This window comes from Xiphophorus couchianus, chromosome 11, assembly GCF_001444195.1.
Source record: "Xiphophorus couchianus chromosome 11, X_couchianus-1.0, whole genome shotgun sequence".
Lineage (NCBI taxonomy): Eukaryota > Metazoa > Chordata > Actinopteri > Cyprinodontiformes > Poeciliidae > Xiphophorus > Xiphophorus couchianus.
Genome location: NC_040238.1, coordinates 2,590,802 through 2,615,751, shown reverse-complemented (window position 1 = coordinate 2,615,751; position 24,950 = coordinate 2,590,802). Strand labels below are relative to the sequence as shown.

The following is a 24,950-nucleotide window of genomic DNA, read 5'->3' as shown; positions in this document are numbered from 1 at the left end:
GGGTGTCTTCTGCTATTTCTCTTCTCTTTCCTCCTCCCTGTTTTTCCTCCTTCCCCTCGGGGGGCAGACTGCTGAGAGGCAGCCTTTTCCCTGACAGCAGGAGAGACAGCTGAGGAGAGAGATGGAGGTGTCGACCACACTGATGGCCATATGTGTGTGGCTTGTTTGGAGTGTGTGTTACTTCTAAAGTCCTCTTCCAGAGCAAAACGAACGTTTACTAGAAAATATTTATATACGGTCAAATATTGAGGGTAATCATGCAAATGTAGCACTATACTCATCAAGCATTTAGTCACTGGGAGAGTTGAAAAGCTGTTGGAGGAAAGGTGAGTAATGTTTATGGTAACATCTTTTATATTTTTAGTGTAAGTGTTGCCAACCTTTCCATCAAAAAACTGCTATTTACCTTGTTTTGTATAAACGAAATCACCAGCTGTTTTTCTTCACCTGACTTCCTCAAATCACAAGTCAGCGTGTTGTTATGGTCGTGTAAGGCCTGCATAAGCAACCATCTGTCCAATTTATGAAGAAACAGAGTCGGGCTTGTTTGGTCGCTTGTGTGGTTGTTAGCCAGTGAATATTAGAGGATAAAAGGGCAAAACTGAATCTTTTTGCTGTTGTTGAAAGCAAGAGAAAGCTTAATGGTTTAGAATATTTCTTTTGAAGGTTTATGTGTGTGAGAGTCTTTTTCCTAACTTATAGAAAATAATAATAATAATTATTCAATTTCATAGACAATTTTAATATTAGCTAACCCTGAATAAAAATGGACTTTTATTTTATGGCCTGAACAAAAATGGAGAAAACATGTACTCACTACTCATGCTTGATGTTTAAAATATGCAAAACTGAGAATGAGCATGGTATCAAGAATTTGTCCTTCCTGTATTTGCTTTTCTTTCTAAAAGCTTTTGAATTTCTTGCTGCTTGACTGCAGTGAAAGTAACACAAAACTGATGGCTCCACCTGTCTAATTAAGAAATAAGTCAAAAAAGAAGCCTTATCTTGTATTCCCAGAGAATTGTGTAGATGAATAAAACATCCAGCAGACATTAAGACACAGGTATTTTCCTTGTTCTCTCTGTGTTGTCACAAATCCTCGTTATTGTGGATAGAACAAACGTAGGAGGAATTAAATTTGAATGCAGCAAAATAATAATAATAATAATTATTATTATTATTAATAATAACAACAAACAAACAGCCACTATTGATCGCCATGAACTGCCTTGGAGCTACATTAGAACAAACATTAAATAGGACTGACAGACGCTCAACACAGGTCACAGCTTGTTTTATTCTCAATTCAAACAAAGAGAGCAGGGACAAGATTGCACACTGAGAAATTACGTCAGGTATCAGCACATCTAACGACATCACAATATCTCACTGGAGTGCTCTTGACAACATATCCAACGTTACAAATTGAGGGGAACAGAAGCGTTACACAAATAAAATGTAGCTGCAGTTGAAGCCCATCTATGAAGGTAACAGTACAAAGCAGAAGAGTCTTGGCGAGAGACAGTTATGTCCAACACATCTCATTTTTAAAACATTAACATCATGTTTCAGAAAACTACAAGCAGCAGCAGAGGCAAAATGTTCAGAGATCTAATCAGAAAATATAACCTGTTACTACGATGTATACACACAAAGCTAGGCTCAATGCAAAATGTATGTACACTTTAGGGGGTAGCTGGGTTTATGGCACAGAACACTGAAAATTATGATTTTAGTGTACAAGTTATCAAACATCAACAATAAACGCATAAATGATCTTCAACTGAAGCAGATATGAATGTGGTTGATGGGCTGAAGAGATTTTCTTCAAATGCAAAGCCAGAGATGTGGGCAAGAAATGTTTGTTAAATACAACTTAAAAAATAAAGAAAACAGGAATTCTATGTACCTACAGTAATACTTCAAAACACTTGAGAAACAAGAGTTAGAGAGAATCTACACTAAAGGAACATGACATTTCGCTGTAACTGGTGGCTTTATACAAAGTATGGCAATCACTTACAAAACATTTATAAATTAGAGTAAAAATGAAAGGAAAGCGTAAAAAGAGCAATGAGTGGGCAGCATGTGCATGTATGAACTTTAACTGGATCTCAAAGTTAATTCCTAATGAAAATGAGCATACAGGTGTTCAGACAACATGTTCAGATTATGTCTTAGAGTGTTCATGTCCCTGCATGTCCACAGAGTTTAACTTAAGGGGAACTGAACTTCCCGGCACTCTGTTTAGACGAGAAAGGAAATACCTTCAAGAACAAAGAGAAGTTCTGTTAGCTTGTGTTCAAGCACTGCTGTTGCAAAGACCAAAAATGACCTAAAATCTATGCTGAATCAATGTCTGCATGCAGGATTTTACTCTATATTTGTTGTTTCTTTTGTCTACAGTTCTAAATATTTACTAACTTGTCTGTGTCTCTGCATACTAATCTACCTTCATTTTTATTTCGTTTTTATTAGGTTTATGTTCATGTGATTTTGTTCACATGTGGCAACCATTTGTTCAGCGAGTTCAGTGGCCCTCGCCTCTCGGAGGTTTAGCTTCGTGGCCTGCTGCCCCTCCGGGCAGCCAGGGGGAGACAGAGTGCGAGGTGGTCTGCTTGGCCATGCTGTAGTGACTGATCACCGTGTAGAAACGACCCCGTGAGTTGGCATCTTGAGCAGCATAGTAGGCCTCAAGTGATGCAGGGATGCACCGCTTATGCTGTGAGAAGAAGAAGAAGCAGATTTATCCATTAAACCAAAGCATTTCTTCCCTGCACCTAATTTGGACCAATGCCTCCATCAATTTTAATGTCATTTCAACAGATTTACCATTACTATTGTGTGTAGTATTGTTCCTCTGTTACAGGCCAACTTACTAAGGCTGCCTAGAGTGGCACTCAGATAAACTTTTGCTTGTCTAGCTGAAATAAATATGGAAAAATTACAAGATAAATATGAAAAAAATGATGTAGTGTACAGCTACTAAGCCCAAAACAAACAGAAAGATGAACTGTTAACATCTCATCTACACATTTGCTTCAGTGTTTGTATTTTGATTATTTCCTTGTTGGTCTTCAGTCCCCCGTATTCATTGTTGTGCAAAAGCTCTTGCCATATATTTTAATTCCTTTGTATTTAGTTTCTTAGTTTATTCTTGCATTTTGTTCTTTGTACATTTGGATTTTGATTTCTTAGATTAGTGTTGATTGTCAGTTTTTCCCCAGTGTTTATCAATCACCTTCCCTCAGCCTGGTAGTTTGCTCCCTTCCACAGGTGTTTTCCATCCCCCAAATTCCCTCTGCCTTCACTCTGCTTCAGCTGTTTCCCATCTGTCACTAATCAATTCTTCTGGTTTGCTTTGTCATTTCCATCTCTCCTCAGTATTTAAGCTCCTCATTGTTTTTACCGGATCCTTCTTTTTTCCATTCAGTTCAGGGTTCTTGGACAGTCATTTATGTTCTTTATTTTACTAAATAATGCTGCTTGATTTCAACCTATGTTTTGCTCTGCATCTGGGTCCTTCCCAACCAGTCATGTTATGCAATCAAGCACTAAGTAAATGTGTGTTGTAGATATATCTATGTAGAAAACAACTGCCATGTGTTGTTTTTAAACGCATGGCAGCTTTACTGGATTTGAGGTCAGGATTAGTGAAAAACTTTAATCTTTCTCCCTTGATATTCTGGCTTTAATCTAACAAAGCACTAAAATTTCATGTTTTCTACCTTATTGAGGGACTTGGAAGGTGACCACCTCCATGGCACAGTAACTTGGTTCTGCATCTGTTCATATACCGTAAAATAACAGATTTTACTGCAACAAATTGTTGAACAGTGCTGCATCTGAGAGCTATTTTCTTTTGACCTCAGCCTTATGGAAATCCAGCATTTTATACTGATTATTATAAAACAGCTACAGGGCTACAATTTTTCTATTCACTCCTTCATAGCTATAGCTAATAACCTCTGGCTGCAGATTTAATAGTCTGCGGCTGTTTAGTAAATTACACCTGATTACACGGGTCATAAGAAAGACTCTGGTTGTCTAGAAATCACGAGTCTCCTCCTGTAATTTAACCTCTGAATACAAAAGTAGGTCAGGAGTAGCTTTTTTATCTGCTCTCATAAGGGACTGAACTCACCCTTTTTTCTTTATTTAGATAGGTGACAAAGGAAAGATGAGGAAAGTCAAGGGCACAGAATTGAGGGCTTTGCTCAGGGACACTTCTACCAGCTAAGAGTACAGCTTGACAAATTACCATAGTTTGAGTGATTTTTAAGGTACACTTCAACAAAGAAGAAAATTATCATATTTTGATTATATGGTAAGTTTTATTGATGATGTACACTGGTTTGATGCATCTTTTGGTCTGCCTGGATAATTCTGTTTAGCAACCTTCCTAGGAAGCTTGTTTTTAGACCTAAGTGTTTGACATACCTCACATATGAGCAAATGTACAGTTTTCACCAGAGCCTTTGGGGAGCAATAATAATGATGTTACAGTTTGTACAATGAAGAGGAGAAAAAGAACATAACTTGATGGAAGGTAGTTTCTCACCAGAATATAAAAACTGATTTTTTCCTTGATGTTTAACAAATTAGCAGTGAGTAAACAGAAGATCTTCCCTCACTGTATTTATGTAAAACAAGCCCTGTTGTTGTTTTTCTTCTCCAAAAGACATAGTTTTCTTTATCTGTTGAGTGGTTGACCGCTGTACGTACATTAGTAATGTCCCTAACAACAAGCCAAAAAAGAAGACAGAAATCTGGGCAACAGAAAATTTGTTCCCAGGGAACTTATTGTCAAAATTGAAAAAGTCCTGTGGATCAAATGAGTAATGTATCCAAAAAAAAACCAGAACTAAAACTGACCAACATAACTGAAAATGTATGCCAAAGTATGACCATCCTTTCCATTTCATGGTACTAAAAAGTCACTGCGACAAGCATGTGATGTAGATTTTTTTCCCTGTGTTTACATTTTTCACCTCATAATGCCTAACATTTGAGAGATTATTCAAAGCTCTTACCTTATAAATGAATCCATCTGGGCAAGCGTGGTCATAAGTGAAAGCTTTATAAACCACCAGGAACACGATGCAGGCGAGGAAGGCCAAGGCCAGGATGATCAGAATTGTCACCTGGCGGGGAAACAAACACATGGTCAGTGTGTCTGTCATAGTAGTATGGCGGATTTGGTGTATATGCAATAGTTAGAAAAATGGAGTGTGTGCACTGGAGTGTGTCTGCATGCTGTCATTATAAATGGTAAGATGCTGCTGACTGAGGTCAATGACTCCTCGAGGCAAGGTGTTCTGCTGAGTTACATGATGGATTCCTCGAGATGGGATATGCTTTGAAGCTACCTTGTTTCTATTAACACTACATGGTTCAGAGAAATACAACATATAAAATTACTGAGGTGAATCAGAAGAAGGGCTACATCTTTAATCCTCTTGTTTTGATTTTGTTTGTATTTGATTTTTCTGGCCTCATACTCTGCATATGTAGTGATACCACATGTGTTCTTAGTGAGTATCAACCACCTTTAAAACATGCACTCTAACAAGGTTGTCAAAGCTTTTGGAAAACACAAACGCTCAGAGTATCATAGGTTCTACCGCAGTATTTTGGAGTTTGCATATGGTGATTTTTCACATTTATCCCTCTTTTTACTCCAATCACGCTTGGAGTGTGCTTTTAACAGCCCCATTTAGACTATTTACAGACATAAAGATGTGCTCCTTACTATACCCACTTGAATAATAAAACTTTAACTACATGACATTAGATTCACTTGTGTACCTCTTGAGACTGCAAAAAATAAGTCAGGAAATAAGGAAGCAATAACTTGAATTTTTTTATCTCAAATTTATACAGTCATGTTCAATAAATTATCTGTTCATACAAGAATTATTTGTCAGATTAAAAGTGACTAATAAATAATCTTTAGGTAGGTATGAAACACTTTTTATTAAGCCTATATGCCTATAAGCATTTAAATGGTTTGCTGTAACAGTCTAATCAAAAATAAAACAAGTTAGAATAAAAATAGAAGATCTAAACATTTAAAAGCAACCAAACTGTTTTCATTAGCTGTAAGTGGAATAACAAAGGTTTGAAAACAATCTTTGTAAATGATCTATAAAATGTGCTTCATTTTGTGAATTTAGCTACTGAAATGAACTTTTCAGTAACTTTTCAGTAATATTCAATTATTAACGACTATAGCAATTGAATATTGTAAATTACAACATAATTTGCATGTAGCCTGACTTCCTCAAATTTGAACTTTACCCTACTTGATCTGCTTTTATTGAAGGTAACTATGGAAATAAACAACTTATTTTGACAAGTCAGTGGTGGATTTCCAAAATATTGGAAGTGTGTAATCTGACTAAACTGTCATGTCACAGAATAAGATACTCCTATCAGTTCTCAAATGTCTCTTGAGCGGATTAGAAAGTTAACACCAAGCAAAAGCCCTAGTAAACCTACCGATGCAAATGTAGATAAAGTTGTAGAATATTTTTTCCCTGATAAACAAGATAAAACTGCTGTTGGCTATAACTTAAAAAAGGAAATGTCCCTTTAAATTTTCAACTTGACATCCTGATTTCATAAATTGGAGTGAACATTTAATTAAAATTATGCAAATCAAGTTCAAGGATATAGATATTTGTGCAGTACTGAGTTATGACTGCATCTTTTCTTATCCTCAAAAATAAAACGCAGCTTCAGATTTTGGTTGTAATACAGCTGAAGAAACCAATTTTCCATTCACGGCTGAATATTTCTAATGTTCTGTTTTCTAGCCTTGACTAGTGCCGCAGCCATTTTGGATTACTGCTCTGCACGCAATCTGTCACAGTGAGATGTCAGAGCAATTACACAAGTAAGATCATCAGTCTCCAGCAGTGTTATGAGGGCGGACAGGGACATGCACGCTAAGTGACTGTTTACCCGGTGTCAACTGAGGGACACGGCTCTCCCTGTTGGTTGCTTCTGACACTTCTGTAAAATTACATCTCCCCACATCACGCAGTGCCATACATTAAAAGGATGCATTTAAAGTCACTGTGACCCGCCTTTTGAAACTACAGCAGACGGGAAGTGACTGATTAAGACCCGCTCAACAGCTTCTTTTGAATCAATCGATAGTGATGGAAATTAAATGTCTTATTAAGAAGAGGGATTATAGTAAAGCCTCTCAGATCACTGAGGACGCAGCAGAAGTGTTTACTATCTGTGTACTTTGCTTAGACACATAAAATAAAGCCTCCAGTTATAAATGACTGAGGAGATTATTCATGTCTGTGTACAAGTAGAACAGAATAAACCTAATCTGACTTCATATATGCATTTGCAGTGTTTATGTCAAATGGTCAAATATTGGCCAAATACCAAGACCACCCACAGCCTTCTGAGTTTTATTTTTCAATCATATTCCAGTCCCTATTTTATTTTTAAAAAAACATAGCATATTATGCAATCAGCACAAACAAAACCACTTTACTTTTTACAAAGTATTTAATGACATTTAAAGATGGGAGACGATGACTGACTGTTTTTAACAATAAAATCAATGTTCATCTTAACTGCACCTTCAGTCAAAGCAACACCTTAGACAAATACATACTTCACCACTTGTACTAAATAGTTGTTCAAAATTCCCTATTGATGGTGCAGTGGTCATGTGGAGAACAAATCCATAAAAAATGTGACCTTTCTCTATTATTCATGATCCCACTGAACTCAGCTGTAAACCTAAGGATGTTGTCAGAGCAACAGCACAGCTCAGACATTATTTTCTCCATGCATGATATGACATTATTCTTCAGGTCCCTTGTTTTATTCTTCAGGATAAAACAAAGAGAGTGGATACATTTAGTATCACTAAGCAGGGACCATATATAGGAGCAAAACCCAGGGGAACTCTAAAAACAGATACAGGAAAACTGCCTGGAAACAGAATTATAAACTACTTCCCATGGTGCAGTCAATCACTGTACAATGGTGTGTTTTCCAACACCTCTATCACCACAAACACAACCTACTTACTGAGCATCACAGATAACAGTTTGTTTGTCTTGAATGCAGGTGGAAGCACAAAATGCAAACACTAATCAGACAAGAAACAATGTAAAACTCCACCAGAACCACATGCTGAAAAACACCTCTCTCATATCGTTACAACGAGGTTCACATGTTTGGTGCTTTTGGGCTGATGTACGATGCCAATACCCTAAATACAGTGTCTGCAACAACATCCAAAGTGGTTGATAATGTTCTCATATAACCAGACTGTATTCTCACAGTGTGCCATTGACTTGTTCTAATGAACTCCACCAAACCTTGAACAAACTCCAAACTGCTGTTTTATTTTATTTTTTCAGGATTGGAGTCTTTTCCCACCAGCATTCATTGGCAATGACTGTGGCTACAGTGTAGATTACCACTATGTGTATGAATGTGTGTATGAATCAATGATAGTGTAAAGAGCTTTGAAGACTTTAAAAAATGCAACAAGTGGAAGACGTTTTCCTAAATTCAGGTACTTGTAAAGGCTCTCTGTGAGTTGTCCTCATGGACAACTCTTATGATTTTTTGTACTTCTCAGTCAGAAACCTGGCCAGGACCATATTGTTACAGTTGGTTTATGGACATATTTTGTTCTTTCCACTCCAGGATTATGTTCTGAAAGTTACAACCCTGTTAATCTTTTTGCTTAAACGGGCCTGCGAGAACAGTTTGCTTAATTAGACATCTTAATTACGGATCTTCATTAAAATGGCTAATTTATGGTGAAATAATGAACTGCATTTCAAGTACGTACTCACACATTTCAGCAGTTTTCTATAGATCTTTTAAACATTTTTTTGCATCTCATTTTATTTGTTTTTAATATATATTCCTTGTTTCAGCTTTAGTCATAACTTGATTTATAGACTAATTCACTACTTGCCTTTTTTCCTTAAACTACTTCAGTGTGAATCAGGTTTTTTTATAAATCCTAGTGAGTGTTATCAACAAAATACACTCTGCTTGAATTATTTATAGCTTCGTGATAAATCAAAAGTTCAAAGGCATTTTCTAAATGGCTTTTTTCACAGCCTGTTTTCACCAGCATTTCACATATGATTGGCCTTCTTTTTTTAATAACATTGTGCGTTGTTAGAATGCAACGCACCACCCACGCTTTCACCGCTGTAAGCTGACGGGCCATATGGAGGAGCAAACACCTCCTCATATTCTCTCAAGGAATAAGAGTGTGTGTGTGGGTGGGGGTGGGGGTGCCTGTGCGAAGGGTGAAAAAGAAAGGTGGGAGTGCGACAGTACAGAGAAACTTATTTGATAAACTGAGTGACAGAGGAGGCAAAGTGAGATATGAAAGAGCAGGAGACAAAGACAATAAACCAACAACAGAAATGCAGACAGAGTATGAGAAATCCAGAGGTAGATGGAGATTCCTTCATTTTTTGGTTGTAGCTGTGAGAGGTGGACAGGCAGAAAGGCTAGCCAGGAGACAATGCTGATGCAACCTTACCTCCTATTGACAATAACACATTTCAAAATGTTTAAAAACGGGTTTTTATGTTTCACTATTACATAAAATTTCAACAAAATTCTTTGTAAAAAGTGAAAACATTCAAGCAACATGAATACTTTTGCAAAACACTGTATGCTTGTAAAATAAGAATACATGAAGTATATATTAGCTGGATGTAAAATGAAATGTTTGGACTTTTATGTGTAGCCAATATAAAATGAGACCTTTCATTGTGCGAAACAAAACTGAAGAGCTTAAATGAGATTGACCAAGTTAAGGCAAAGGCCAGAATGTTACTCTGACTCAACATCTAACAGCAGACAGACTATAAGCACAGTGCCCTTTTAAAAGATAATTATAGCAATCAGACCTAATTTAGGTTCAATATCAATTCACCAGCGATCACCTTTGTTTGGACAATAGCTGTAGTATTGATTAAATGTAGTCCCAGAACAATTTCCACCAACATTTTAACACATTCCTATGTGACTATCTTGTTTTGAGGAGTTAATAGTCATTCATAATTGACAGATGCGGATGGTGGCCTGGAATATCGAAATGAAAATAGTACAATTTGTGTCAAAGTGATTTTCAGTTCAGAGGCTGTTAAGTTCAGCAACTACCATGACAATAGACACTCTTTTTAAATCTGATGATGTCTGCTGTTGGCTAAAAAAGTATAGAAGGGATATGATTTCACTGCAGTTGTTTAAAAAAAAAAAAGGAAGAGATTATGTCAGTTATAATGAGCAAACTTTGGTCTCTAACTGGGTGGCATTATGTGAGAAAATTATCTTTACAATTTCTTATCTGTTTTGTAAGACTGGAAATGCTGGTTTTATGTCCAAACAGTGAAGATTTACAGGTTTTCTGATAAAGAAGATTTTGGAAAATTTTTCAGATCAATCTTTAACACTAGAATGGCTGGAGTTAGGCCACTCTGACATATACCTATTTCGGCTTAGATAGTCCAACTGGCCTGAAGGATCTTATCTAGCAGGTGCTTTTGTTCAGTAAATAGGGCCATTACCTTAGAAGTACCCTGGTAATGGCCTCAACGCATCTCACAGTTGCACAATTGTTCCTTAGACTTCGACTTCGACTGACTTTGTTGTCATTTTCAATGCACAGGGTGTATACAGAACGAAATTTCGTTGCATACGGCTCAGGATAATGTTTGAGGTTCCAATGTTGTGAGTAAAATAAAATACAGTATAAAATATGAATATAAATCTAAATATAAAATATAAAGTGCAGGACTGACAGTAAAATAGAAGTTATTTAGCTCTGTACATATGCAAGGTATAAAGTGGAGACCAGTTTTTGAGTGCAGTCCAGTTAAGAGTTCAGCAGTCTGATGGCAAGTAGGAAAAAGCTGTTTCGGAACCAGGTGGGCCTGCACCGGATGCTGCAGAACCTCTTTCCAGAGGGCAGCAGGGAGAACAGTCCATGGTGGGGGTGTGAGGGGTCACTGATGATGTTTCGGCCTCAGGACACGCATCCTGCATCGATGGTTGACCTGACACTTCGCCCTTTTGCCTGAGCTGGGTGTGGAAGGTTGTTGCCGAAGCAGTTTCTCCTTGTGTGCCTTCTTCTCACTCACATGAGAGTTACCGAACTCTTTTGCAAGCTCAACCAGGAAGTCCACCCGTCTCTCCTGCACCCCAATGCATGCCTGATAAAGCACATGTGCATTCAGTGCTGCCATGTCAATCATGTTTGCCAGGTTTGCTGACCAGCTGTCACATAGTGATGGAACCTTGGTCACCCCCCGCAAGATTATGACTGAAATAAATGCCATTAGTTCTTGTGAACTAAATAGGTGAAGCAGTCACCTATTTATCCTCCACAGCACAAAAGGCTGCATGCAAATTTGCATGTGCAAAGTCTCCCAGATTTCTTTTGCTTACACTTTTTGCATGATTTTTTTGAGGTGGATCAACACAATTAATTTGGTTAGTTTATTTCTAAACTGTCATGTTATACCCTCTTAGCTTTATTTCAAAGAGAAACATTACTAATTTCTTTTAGAAAAACCTTTGCATATTTTTTGAAACAGATTGTATGTTTTGCAAACTCTATGTACATTTGGCAAAATGACCTGGATAATGCAGCACCACATCATGGATCAGCTGCAAAAGGTCACATCTCTCCAAAAACACTTCATGTATGCTTCAAAACTAAACTGAAGAGCACTACCTACAGGAGATCTGATCTCCTGCAGGTATCATAGATACCCACCCCCAACATGGACTATTCACATTCCTACATTCTGGCCTGACGGTCAACGGCCACATTTACAATTGAAGAAGAATGCTAATTTGAGCCATCAGAGTCGTCAGGGTGGACTCAGGGCCTTTTGGCCCTGTTCAGCCATTCTGGGGAGAAATCGAAAACCCAGCCATTCTAGTTAAAACAGCAAGTCAGAAACCAATACTGTCATGAACAGTGTTAAAATCAAAGAGAAAGCATTGTGTTTAAATAAAAATCAATGCATTTCTTAAGCATTATTGTTCTTTAGAACAGTGAAGATGAGAAATCAAGCCTTGGAAATCAAATGACTTTCAGTGCTAAAAATGAAAAAGTTCATTTTTTTCCTACTAACCCAGATCTGGAAACATTAAGAAAAGAAAAAAATCAGTCTTCTTCAGACTTTCCAAGACTGTGCATGAACCTTGACAGTTCTATCATTTATTGATTTTCTTTTTCTCCTGTGTTTCGGGTTTTCATTCTACCCAAAGATTCTCAGCAAAGAGAGAATTTCTATTTTGTTTTCAGTCAGCCGAAACAAAGACGAGTGACACAGCAGAGTGTTGTGGGAGACTGCTGCCTGTGAGCCGAGTATCTGAGACAGGCTGGTGGGATGTCAAGGAGACTCTGGAGAGGGATTTGGGCTCTGGAGGACAGCTTATCCGGTTGACACAAGCATGGCTACCGTAGTCAGGCAGCAAAGTACAAACACTCCACTGTCGAGACGCATCGTATCCCTGATGAAAACACGGATTGGTTAAAATGTCAACTTGAGGAAACTCGAGATTCTGCTTGGGAGTAAGGTCAGTCGAGGTCAGCACATGAGCACAGATTCATCTGAAGTCAATTGGCTACTCAGTTCACACCAAAAAACAATAACTAGTGTGTTTTTTAATTGAGTGTAAAGGAATTTTCCTCATGTAGAACCTTTTTTTCATGCAAACACACCCCTAGGATTCAAGAAACCCCTTCACCAACTGTACTTCTGTGTATGCTTGGATCACTAAACTCAGGTTTTTAGGTAAAAAAGTCTAATTTCTCTCAGGCATGATCAAATATAATCTTCCTCACTCTGACTATGCCTATCCAGAAGTTGCAAATGTTTTCCACTTGAATATCCCCCACCACTTTGCAATGACAGCAAAGAAAGAGTGGCAGGATTTTATTTTTAATCTGAACAAGCTTTCGATAGTAAGGATTTTAGATGCCACAGATTATTCTTAAACAACACAAAATAGAAGAATTTTAAATTCCTAATATCTGTAAAAAGAACATTACACATGTAAGAACTGAATTATACTCATCTATTAGTCAATTCAATTCAAAATAATGAAAAAAATATTTGAGCCAATGTCAAATAACATCCAGCAGTTCACGTGCTGCACAGCGAGATTTAAATTCTGCACACCAGAGGAAAAGAGGGATGTGGCCTATTTTTCCTGGAGATTTACACAGCCTTCATTTAATCCCAAAAAATTATTTTTAAGGAAAGTCAGGATTATATTTGAAAAAAGTCTGACTTTACTGCACATCAGATTTTTCTAATGAAAGTTATCTAAAAGCACCTAGACACCTTAGATCTAACCGTTCCCATAGATGAACTGTTTTTATCCTTCCAATTGTCCTCAATGGACTTTAGATAAATCCAGAAAAAAACTTTTATTAAACTCCTATGATGTCATTAGATTTCAAAATACAGTCTAAAATCATTTTAAAATCTTATGACTGGTGAAAAATGCAAGAATGCTCTCATGGGTTGTACTTAGGATACAAATAAACAAAGTTGCATTTCACTGAGAATCCATAAAATATTCCTAAATATTCCCCAAAAATTATGAAATAATAGTGTCAAAAAAGACTGAGCAGGAGGAGTGTTTGTGTAGATTATTTCAAATATAAATGTTTAGGCATGTTTGATGTAATCATTGAAAGTAGTGAAGGTGGCTTCACAAAGGACATCCACAATCTGAGGCTTTTGTACATTTTTTTCCTCACTGAGTCAAAGAGAGGACAACTACAGATTAAACTTCCCTTTAATCTGTAGTTGTAAAGTAGAATTAGAGTGGGACCTTTGCCTTCTGCATTTGTTTCTGGGTTACTTTTCCTCAGCTTAATCATTAGTAAATACATACTAGATTAATTAATCATGAATTAAATTCTTGATTCTGAGTGATTATCTCAAAATTGTTTCTCATAATCTTTAGTTGAAGGTTTCAATAAATAAAAAAAAGAAATCCCATTTTTCTAAAATGTAATAAGGTTTGGTCAAGTTGAATTCATTCCTCATTTTTATTTTTGATCAATTGTGGGAATGATCTCCATTATGTATTCTAAAATTGCAACATTGTTTGTTGCTGGGAGATTTGTCATTAAAGGACACGCTCACAAAATATGCAAGGTCCAATAACACATTGCATGCTCAGCAGAAGATGGCTGCTAATTATGCTAATGTACCCCAATTAACCTAGGTCTCCATGGAGACTAAACTTCAAAGGTTGTGGCGATGCACAATGTCACATTATTTTGAGACTCTGTTTGGAGGAGAATGTGCTCTTGGGGTAAACAATCAAGCAGCAGGTGGGCTGAAGAATAAATACAAATCAGGAAACGTTAAAGAGATAAAGACACACAAACATTTGCAAAATGATTAAAGGTCAAACATCCCAAACCCCAGAAATCCATTGTTTTCTCTTAAAGCTTAAGTGGGTCGTGAAAACTTACTCTTAAGCTAAAAGGAATAAAGAAAAGAGATATTAGTGCATAAAACACTTTGACTACAGCGAATGAATGAAAGTCCAAACTATTTTCTCTTTTCATGCATACTTAGTACCTTCTAAATCATAAATTTAATACAAATGTTCATACTATGATATTTTTCCCCACCCAGTATAGCGATCATTAAAAACTACAGTATATTTACTTGTCACTTTTGGATTTTAAAATTCTTTTTTTTTTCAATATTATTTATTATGCTCATTTTTAAAGCAGCTATTGGCACTAACACCATTTGCTTTTTCAGCAAACCTTCAGAAAACCATTTGAGAAAGTCGCCCTTTAATCCACTGAGCACTGACAGCCCAATAGCTGAGTCAGAATAATTTCAAGAAAGAAAAGTGCTTAGGAATGAAAAAGGACACATAAAAGTAGAAGTGATGAAAAGAGACAGATATTTCTACTTGGAGACAGTTCAAGGAGACATTCAGAATGTAGAATACAGGAAGTGGTTAAATTATGAGACCCATCAAAGACTGAAAATATAAAAACTCCACATTTTGAACTACCAGACAAATGAGCATCCTTCTGTTATTTATGCCTGCTGGACAGGCGCTGACTACCCTGGATGCTCAGATATGATGTATATTTTTATACATTATCCATTTGCCAAACTTGTGATGAAGGAAAACAAGAGAAGAGGCAGAAAAATTTGGGTTAATTATAAATACTGCAATCCCAGTATTGAGCAATGGTATCACAATTATATGTTTTCTATGTGATGCACCTATAATCTTTATGCATATATTTTGAGACATTTTTGATTTATCTTTTTACTTCAACAAACAGCTCCTTAAAATGGAAAATATTATTAGCCCAAAATGAATTCAGAACCTTTTTTTACATTTTATTTTATAGTAAACAGGAATGCAAACATTTGGTAACTTTTACTTAAATTCAGATATGAGGCAACCAGTTAACTACATTTGTTTGTGAAGCAAGAGTAACCCAGAAGGTGTTAAACTATGTTTTTCACCAACAAAACCACGGAACCCAAAAGTGTTAAGAAACTGTATACCTTTGTTTCAATAAGGCAGACATGTGAAGCCCTTTCTACGTTTTGCATCAACAATAAATTGAAGATGCATTTTTCTACGAACATATTGTTACTTTCTTTCATTAAAAAATTGCAGAATTTTTGTTGAGCAAGTAAAATTAATTTTACAATTATCAAAAGTTGTTTTTATTCAAAATAATTTGATTAAACCACATTTTCCTCTTCTGTATTGTCAACTCAAGGCTTTTTGGTCCTGTGCTAAAAAAAAAAATTAAACACATAACTTAAGGTGTTATGCAGATAAAGTAAAAATTATTTAAAATTGCCAGGCACTGGAAAATGAGCATATAAAAGCATAAAACATGAGGTTATTTACTGAAATTAAAAATCTTTTAATCACAGCCAGTGAATTCTAGAAGGTTCAAGGTTTGTCTTTACTCTCCAGTGGGAGAAATCTGTCTTGGACAAAGGTTGTTGCAACACAGTACATAAATATAACAAAACCAATCAATTGCAACAGTTATAAAAAATGCTATATAATAAGGAATCTTGAAACTGCAGTAAGGAATAGCTGATGGAAATTACGCAACAACACACCTACACAGAGTTATTTCTGCTAGATGGAGAAACTCCTGCCCCAGAGATTCAAGTTGTGCTTACACCTTTTCACCAGAAAGCTTGCTTTTCCGTGGACTGTTTTATAAGTTTTCTTTAAATAGTTTTAGCCCTTTTTTAGGTTATACGGTAAGCAGTTAACTGCCTTAAAAACACCCAGCCGGATATTTTTCACAGTTAGTTAAAATTGAGGGATGGTGAAACCTTCAAAGTTAAATACAGTAAAATGTGCAAACAGCAAACATCTTTTCCTGACTAATCTTTTGTTTTAACAGATGATCAAATTGAAAATGAAGAAGTGACTATATATATTTGCTTTGTGGCTTTAAAACTGATCTTGAGTTCTCTCCTAAAAATGTAAATATTTGATGTCTGCAGAGCTTGGAGCCAGCCTACAGTAGATGGATCAATTGTGAGGACAAATGTTAAAGTAAGAGGAAACAACAGAGGAGTAAGAAGTGGCAGGTCAGACCGTTCCTCCGCAGTCAGGCCGTTTCCTAATTGCTCCCAGGGCTCAGCTTGTCAGAACAGGAGCAGCAAAGTGAAAGACTTAGGCAGAGGAAAGGGAACGCCATGACCTCTCACTTTGTTCCTTCATTTTATCAGGCTGAATTGCCAAAGTCATGTTTGTGTTATTCATGTTTCCAGTTACATTGTTGGCAGTTCTCAGTCAGAAACATTTTGCCCTCCTGAATGTTGTTTTTGGTTAAAGATTAATGCATACATTTCTAATATGCTTCCCAGAAGCTTGCCTAGATGAAAAAAAGTTATGTGGATTAAATTGGCAAACATGGTTTTATATCTACAAAGCTTTGATAATTTACTCATGAAACTAATGCAGTATGGAATAGATTTTCTTCCAGTATTGAGCTCAATTCGTTTTTTTTATCAGCTCTAGCTGGCTTCCTGTCCCTGCTAACTTCAAATCATGATGCTGCCATCACCATGCTTTACCAAGGGAATTTTTTTCAGAGTGCTAATTTTCTGCCATTCATATTGTTTTGTTTGTACGGCAACAAGTGCATTTCTGGTTTTATATTACAAGGTCACATTCCTCCACATGTTTGTTGTGTCTCCTAAATGGCTTGTGGAAAACTACAAAACATGAATTCTTCTGACTTTCTTTCAACAATGACCTACATACTGTCAATCCTCCATGTCAGATTTGTGGATCTGTTTTAAACGGAAAACAACTGCGAGTTACAATGCAGTTTACAAGCCATGTGATCTCCCATGGTGCCTGGTAGACTGTTACTTTTTGGCATCACACCAGCAATTGAAACTGAAAAGCACAATGCATTAATAAAAACCATTACATGCTACGATAAGTGCACTGCTCAGGTGTCCCTTCCTCCTGCCGCCTTTCAGTGGCAGGCAGCAGTAAACAGATCATCAGACGAGGAAGCGAAGGTAATCAAATTTAATGTTTGACTACAGTATTGTAAAGGAAAAACTACCTTTCATTAAGTTAATGTTTGAAGTAATTCCTCATGTGTAACATGGCTTGACCATAATGAAATTTTCAATTTGAGATGTTCCTAAGATGTTTTGGCCCAAAAATATTTGTAACTTTAATATGAACCTGTTGAAATACAAAAAAAAGTTTCTAGTACAAAATCTGTTTATTATGATTCCCTCATCCAGTCTGCTGAAGGAAATTCACATACCATGTTCTCCAGACTTAGTAAGATTATTCAACTGCCTTACACCGTTTCTACTTATGTTCCACTACCCTCTGCAACAGATGTATAAACTTTTTTACCTCAAAAATTGAAAACATTTTCTTATTTTGCTCCCCCTTCAGGGGGTCTTTTGTGGGCTCTAGTGTCCCTTTCATGAAAGTAGGCTGACAGGAAAGGGGGAAGGCATGCAGCAAATGTCGCCGGGTCCGGGAATCGAACCCGCGACGGCCGCGCCGAGGACTCAAGGCCTCCAAACATGGGTCGCACCATCCCCTACGCCACCACAGCATGCCCAAAAATGTAAAACATTTTCAACTGCAACTGTCTCCTCACTTCATCACAACCAGTGTAACTAATGTTACCACTATTTCCACTTTCTTCTTCCACACTTTTCAACTTCAGTAGCAATAAAATATCCTCATTTATCCATAAATCCAAGTCCTTTTCTTGTAAATTAGACCCTCAACCTACAAAACAGTTCAGATTTTGTTTCCCTTCATTCTTGTCTCTTATTACATTATTCATTCTTCTCTTGCCTTTGTTATTGTTATTTTCAATTCTATAAGAACAAGATTCAATAAATACATTTGTCAAATTGTTAAGGAAGTTAATTATTTCAAATATTCAGAGATATTTTTCTCATTTAGGTATCTGCTGGGGAAAATTCTGGATTATATCTTAAATAGATTCAGTAAAACAAATAAGATATATGTGCTTTTGAACATCAAACAACTTTAAGTTCAGTTGTTTGATGTACGATGTTTCTCTTACAGAACCAACAGAAAGCTATTCTTATCCTCAGAAGTACTTAAATATCCTCTAAAGTTCAGTTTCTGCTTGAACAATTTGAATCCTAGTAATACTAGTGGTGTTGTTTTCCTCTATTGTTCATTTGAGAGTACGCATATGTGCATCAGTGTGGGTGTTTGAAATCCAATGAAGGCTTTGAACACTCCCTATAATGAGTGCACTGTTAGTCATCCACAGAGAGCAGGCAGGCGCGATACGTGGAACTGGAAAATGTGTACGGTTTCCAACCTACAGCGGTAATTACCTTCAACCTGATGAACAGAGAAGGCCTTTTGTGGAGGCGGCAGCCTGCAGAAAAGCTTTTATCAGAGAGTAAAAGTGAAGGTAATAATGGGATAATTGTTTTGGAAGATGGCTGTCTCTGCTACTTGCAAAGCCTCACTAACTTCTGCTGGTGTGTCCAGTGTCTGATTTGGTAGTGAAAGGTGTACAAGGATTTAAAATGAAGTGTGAATGTGTAAGTTCTTGTATGAACTTCAAGTGTGTGTGTTTCAGCACTTCCCACTTTGCAAGGTTAATTTCTGCAACAAATATTTTAATTTGGGCCCCATTTCTGGGGCCTATAGCCCAGACTCCATAAGAAGAAGTGGTATTTATGATTAAGGTGTATTCTTTGTGGAATATTTATGATTAAATATTCCACAAAGAAGCATTTTGTGAATAGAGTTTAGAGGTTAAGAAAGACAAATGTGTGTGTGTGGGGGGGGTGCGCCGGCGTGTGCTTGTGTGTGTAGATATGGTGAATTTTGGTCTCAGTTAAAAGAAATGGAAGTACAAATACAATCTGCCTTTCACAAAACCTTCACAATTGCATCTTTTAAACCCTGCCCTGCAGCACCAACCTTGTGCTGTGTTCCTGCTTCTGAAACACAATTTTATGCTTTTGCTTCAGGGGAAAGTCAGCGGTCTGGAAAAAAAACAGCAAAGGAGGTGAATTCCAATCAAATATTCCACAAAGAAGCATTTTGCTATTTAATCTTTTGATGTAGGATGTTTAGTTTCAGCGGTTGCAATTATTTGTTAGCGTGTTACAGTCTGTAATAGGGCTTTAAGAAAATAGCAAAATATTTTCTCAAAAACAGACTGCAGGAGCTGAGAATATTGAAAGGAAATGCTTAAGTTAGCTCAATGATGGAAAAAACAAAAACAAAGGATTCAGGTCATGCTGGTTTATAATTTCCACTCAAAATCCAGATTAGATTAAATTTAGCCGTTTCCTCCTTTCTACTCGTTGATGTTATTTCTATTACTCATTTAATTTTCTAATTGACAAATAGACTGCAAATTTCATGTAGTTGTAAAACTGTCATCTAAAATAACTACAACTAATGACTTTACTTTAATTCTGAGATATCAAGGCAGCGTGCATGGATGTTGATTGATATTTCTTAATAATTAACCAAGTAGCAAATTGTTTCTCATAATAAAATAGGATTTTTAGTTTAAAGACAAAATACATGAACTGTGGTTTTGTCAAAGTAATATCCTGTAAACTGTCAGCCACAGAGACTGTTGACTGCACTGTCGAAGCCACATATTTACATACACTCTATAAGAAGCACCTTGTTTTCTCACTGACAATAAATCAAACTAACATGGATTTTCTTGTTCATCTGTCTCATAATACTTTTTTGCTCATGATACTATTTATTTTGTGAAGTCCATTAACGTCATCTATTGTCCTCCATTGATGGCCATTATTGCTAAACACTTTAAGTTTTGTTTATTCAGCATATAAGACATGTTTCCAAAAATAAACGCCTTTCCTCCTCAGTGCTTTTACAAACTGTAATTTGATTTTAAGATTGCTTTTCAAATAATGCTACTTACTTCACCGTGGATGATGACACTCTTACTCAGTCAGCAGCTTCACAAGCCATTAGCTTTTGTTTTCTGGTTGATGCGAACATCTTCCATCCCACCACATCCACAACCCGAACATCCACATGAATTCCAAGTGATTGTTTTAAGAGAGGAATGAGGCACCTTCAGGGATATGAAAATTATATCCAAGGATGAACTACACTTGTAGAGGATCATTAATACCTCCCTTATAAATTTTCAGATTTCATTGAATATTTCTATAATGGTATCACACAAGGAAGCTGTGTCTGCTGAGTTTCTTTTAAATGAATGTAGAAAAAAAACATTTAATAAATGTAATGAAATGCAACATTTGAAAAGTCATTACATAATTATCATCATTTTCCCGAAAGATTTAAAAGCATAGTACTCTTAGAGTATGTTAACAAATCGACAACAAGAATCTCTCAAAGTTCGGTTTGATCCGAACGCCAGGAAATTCAGAAGCTTTCAATTTAAATGTTTGATTCTTAAAAAGGTGGAGAATTGTTTCCTCTAAAGCCTTATATGGAACAAAAAATACATGGAGAGAAAAGACAGCTTCTACCTGCTGGGAGTATCAAGAGGGACAGAGAGGAAGAGAGGAGTAGAGACAGGCGGCAAGGGATGAATCAAGGAGACTGTCCTCCCTTATGGATCAAGAAAAGGAGGGAGAGAGTAAGGACTCTTTAAGCAATGACAACTCAGCTTGCTATAAGGAGAAGTTTTACTGTGAAAAATAGAGGAACTGGGGATGAATGGATCTGGTGAAATGGATAAGAAGAAAGTTGGATGGCTTTCCTACTATATTTTGACACCAATTTTTTAGAGGTTTAAAGGTTGCCATTGAAGATTGTTCTGTAGTAAGTGGTTAAGGTCAGCAAAAATGACGTATCATCTATAAGTAAAAGTGTACTGTAACAGTTCTAGTGGGGAATTAAACAGAAAAAGATTAAAACAGGAAGCTGTCCTGCCAGCAGAGATACATATGAAGTGAAAAGACAGACACGAGAGCCGGGTAAAGTGTTGGGAGACAAGACGGAGAGGGAGGGCAGATTAAAGAGCATTTCACAATCTGAGCTCTTCATCCATCAACACAATCTGCAAGACTTTGAAGAGAGAGAAGATATGCATGCAAGCATTTTGACTGAAAATGTTTGCCCTGCACAGAAGGGCGTGCGTCGCTCTGTGAACTACGTTTGTGGATGTTTCTGTGCCTGCAGAATCAGCTCCGTCTGTCAAGCGAAGCAAACGGTTCAGCTCAGCAAACAAAAACTAAGAGACATCGCACAAAATCACAGAGACTGAAATGCATTTTTGCCACACAAAAACGAATGTGGTGCAACAAGGCAGAGAAGATAGCCTAATCCACCAAATCCAAAACACAATAAACTTCAAAAACAGGCCAAAAATATTTTCTACCAGGAGTCTATGGTCCACTCAATATTTCCTAAAAAGGGTGTTTGATATTTCTTGCTATGCGTCCTAGTTCAAATCAGTGCCTTGTTTATTGAAACCACAAATATGCTGTATCCACAAGTCTACAAGAAATGGATTAGGGTATTTTTGGATTTACTGCTGTTTGCATCTCAAGCCGGGCTGCACAGTGGCGCAGTTGGTAGCACTGTTGCCTTGCAGCAAGAAGGTCCTGGGTTCGATTCCCGGCCGGGGTCTTTCTGCATGGAGTTTGCATGTTCTCCCTGTGCATGCGTGGGTTCTCTCCGGGTACTCCGGCTTCCTCCCACAGTCCAAAAACATGACTGTCAGGTCAATTGGTTTCTCTAAAAATTCTCCCTAGGTGTGAGTGTGTGTGTGCATGGTTGTTTGTCCTGTATGTCTCTGTGTTGCCCTGCGACAGACTGGCGACCTGTCCGGGGTGTACCCCGCCTCCCGCCCGGAACGTAGCTGGAGATAGGCACCAGCAACCCTCCCGACCCCATTAGGGACAAGGGTGAACAGAAAATGGATGGATGGATGCATCTCAAGCCATGTTTGTGGTTAAAAAGCACTGTTTAGGAAAAAAAAGGTTTGCACTGAAAAGGTTGAAGCACACTGATACAAACGCCGTTCATCACAACACGATAACCAGCCCAATGGATCCAAGAAAGTCACACATTGCAATCTTTGGTGTCTTATGACCAATATAACTTTGTAATGCAGCTCTGCTGCTGTTATTTCAGAGTTGGTGTTTTTATATTATTGTTCTTATAGCTCTGAGGCCAATAACAGTAAAACAAACGGAGGTATTTATAACGTTTCTAAAAGATAAACGGCTCTCTAAGGAGTCATGCCAACCCCTCACATCATACTAGGCTTCTCAAACGTGGTCATTCCTTTATTTTCTGAAAGGCAGTGTTCAGTAAAAATACATATTTTTAAATTCTAACATAACTAGACAAAGATAATATAATTAAAGAAGCATACTTTTGAAAAAGCCTAATTTTCCCTCCATCAGCACATTCTACATGTCTTATGCCGTCTTTGTAATTGTTCCCTCTCTGTCTTTGACAGACCTTTCACATGAGAGTTACACTTATCATTTACACATTTGCACATTTCTGTTCACGCACTTTTCCTCCTTTGCTCTCTGTCGGGGTTGCCATGGAGGGATTTTTTTTTTTTTGCTGCCATGACAACATGAGATCTCTCTGGTCTCCCGTGACGACAGAAAGACCTAACAGACAGTGTTTTGGGTCATGCAGACGTTGTGGAACAGTGACTGTGTGATTCACACAAACACACCACACACACACAGTGCTGGAGTTACATGTGTTACTCTTTTCCACTGAGATGTAAAACAGAGATAAAAAATATGATTTGCAAAACACATAAGTACAGAGAAACCAAGAATAGAAATGTATTTTTGCCCACATTTCTTTTTTTCGATATGACGCATTAATATATTTAGCTGCACCAGAATCTGAATAACCTCAACGTCCACACCTGGTTTAATGATCTCAAGCACAATTTCCTCCATCAACACCGGAGCACCACAGGGCTGTGTATTCAGTCCATTTCTATACACACTTGATATACTAAATACCAACTCATCAGAAAGCACAATGACATGACTGTTCCAATATCTCTGTCCTGGGCTACGTGGACACCATGGTGTCACACTTCACCCACTCTTTCCATATAGCATAATTTGTTGCACCTACCTAATACGTATCTAACCTTATTGCCCTCAAGATCCAAGTACAAGACCATAAGTTGCAGCAGGGTCTGCTTTGAACTTGTAATGTTGAGACAGTCGCATCTAATTTTTAATAGCAGATATTGAACTCTTGGTAAATTCTTTGGTTGGATTAAAAATGCTGTTCTTTGAAGAGTTTGCATTTCAAATTTAACAAATCAGACTGGTCCAATGAAACGGTATTTAGACACCTAGCTGCAGCTGGATGAGTGAAACATCTGTACATAGACCTTCACAGTTATAGCTGTAGTACCTGCAATTCATTATTTATTACATATTTCAGTTATTAAAGTTTGATTGTTGTAGGAGAAAACAACACACCTTATTTTTTTTGTAACCCCAAAGGTTTAAGAACAAGAACAATAAAATGTAATGTTTATTACCTTGAGTCTCTCTGAAACCCCATCGGTGAAGCTGATAGTAAACTCCTCCACCTTGGGAACCTTCAGCCGTTTTTTCTCTGTCTGGTACTCTGTCCGAGTTTTCACCACCACCTTAAGAAAAAAACCCCATAAAATTTACACACAAACATAATTTTTCTCACACTTTTCATACAATGACACCCCCTCATATCTCAGAAATGTTGCTATTAGAAATCAGCATATTGAAAACATGGATTAAATATGAACACTACAGCACAAATATTTGACTTTGGATGAAACACAACAAGTTAACAGAAAACAGTATGAGTCAACTATATTCCATGAACTGCTGAGTGGAGGAAGGTCATGGGTTCAAATCCTGGTCTGCACTCTTTCTGCATAAAGTTTGCACTATGACTTCTATTCAAGCTTATAAAATATGACTTGTCTTTCTAATTTTGCCCTTAAGTATCAGTATATTTGCATTATTCTTTGTCTTGTGTGTTTTTTAATTTACTGAAAGGACTGAAATGTGACATCAGGGAACATTTATCAATAATTAACCTCATTATTGTAGATGATGAAAATTCACCACTGCGATCCTGAAATGGACACAGTGCTTAAGCTGCTGTTTTGCAATCCCTGGATAGTAATCCCCAAGATTTTGGGGTAAGAGATGTTGAACACAGAAAAGGAAAATGGGGTGGAGGAAAAAAAGAAAAACAAGGCCAATGTCTCAGTGTCCTTGTGGCTGATTGTGCTGCTGCTAAGCAGCTCACTGTCACTTTGAGACAAAGCCAGAAACTGCTGTGCACACAAACCGACTCCACTATCTGAACAACAAAGCTTTCGCTTTGCTCCACAATGCTGT

At 37.1% G+C, this 24,950-nt stretch overlaps 1 protein-coding gene across 1 annotated transcript in view; it reads right to left on the bottom strand.

Moving 5' to 3' along the window:
• Positions 1-1,277: 1,277 nt before the first annotated feature.
• The window catches only part of nsg2 (neuronal vesicle trafficking associated 2), a 34,894-nt gene continuing 11,221 nt past the window's right edge, over positions 1,278-24,950 (bottom strand). Inside the window, exons 3-5 of the mRNA XM_028032171.1 lie at positions 24,101-24,211; positions 5,034-5,144; positions 1,278-2,722 (exon numbers count right to left, since the gene is read on the bottom strand). Coding sequence (XP_027887972.1) covers positions 2,531-2,722; positions 5,034-5,144; positions 24,101-24,211 — 414 coding nt within the window. The 3' untranslated portion in view covers positions 1,278-2,530. The remainder of the gene's footprint in view (positions 2,723-5,033; positions 5,145-24,100; positions 24,212-24,950) is intronic.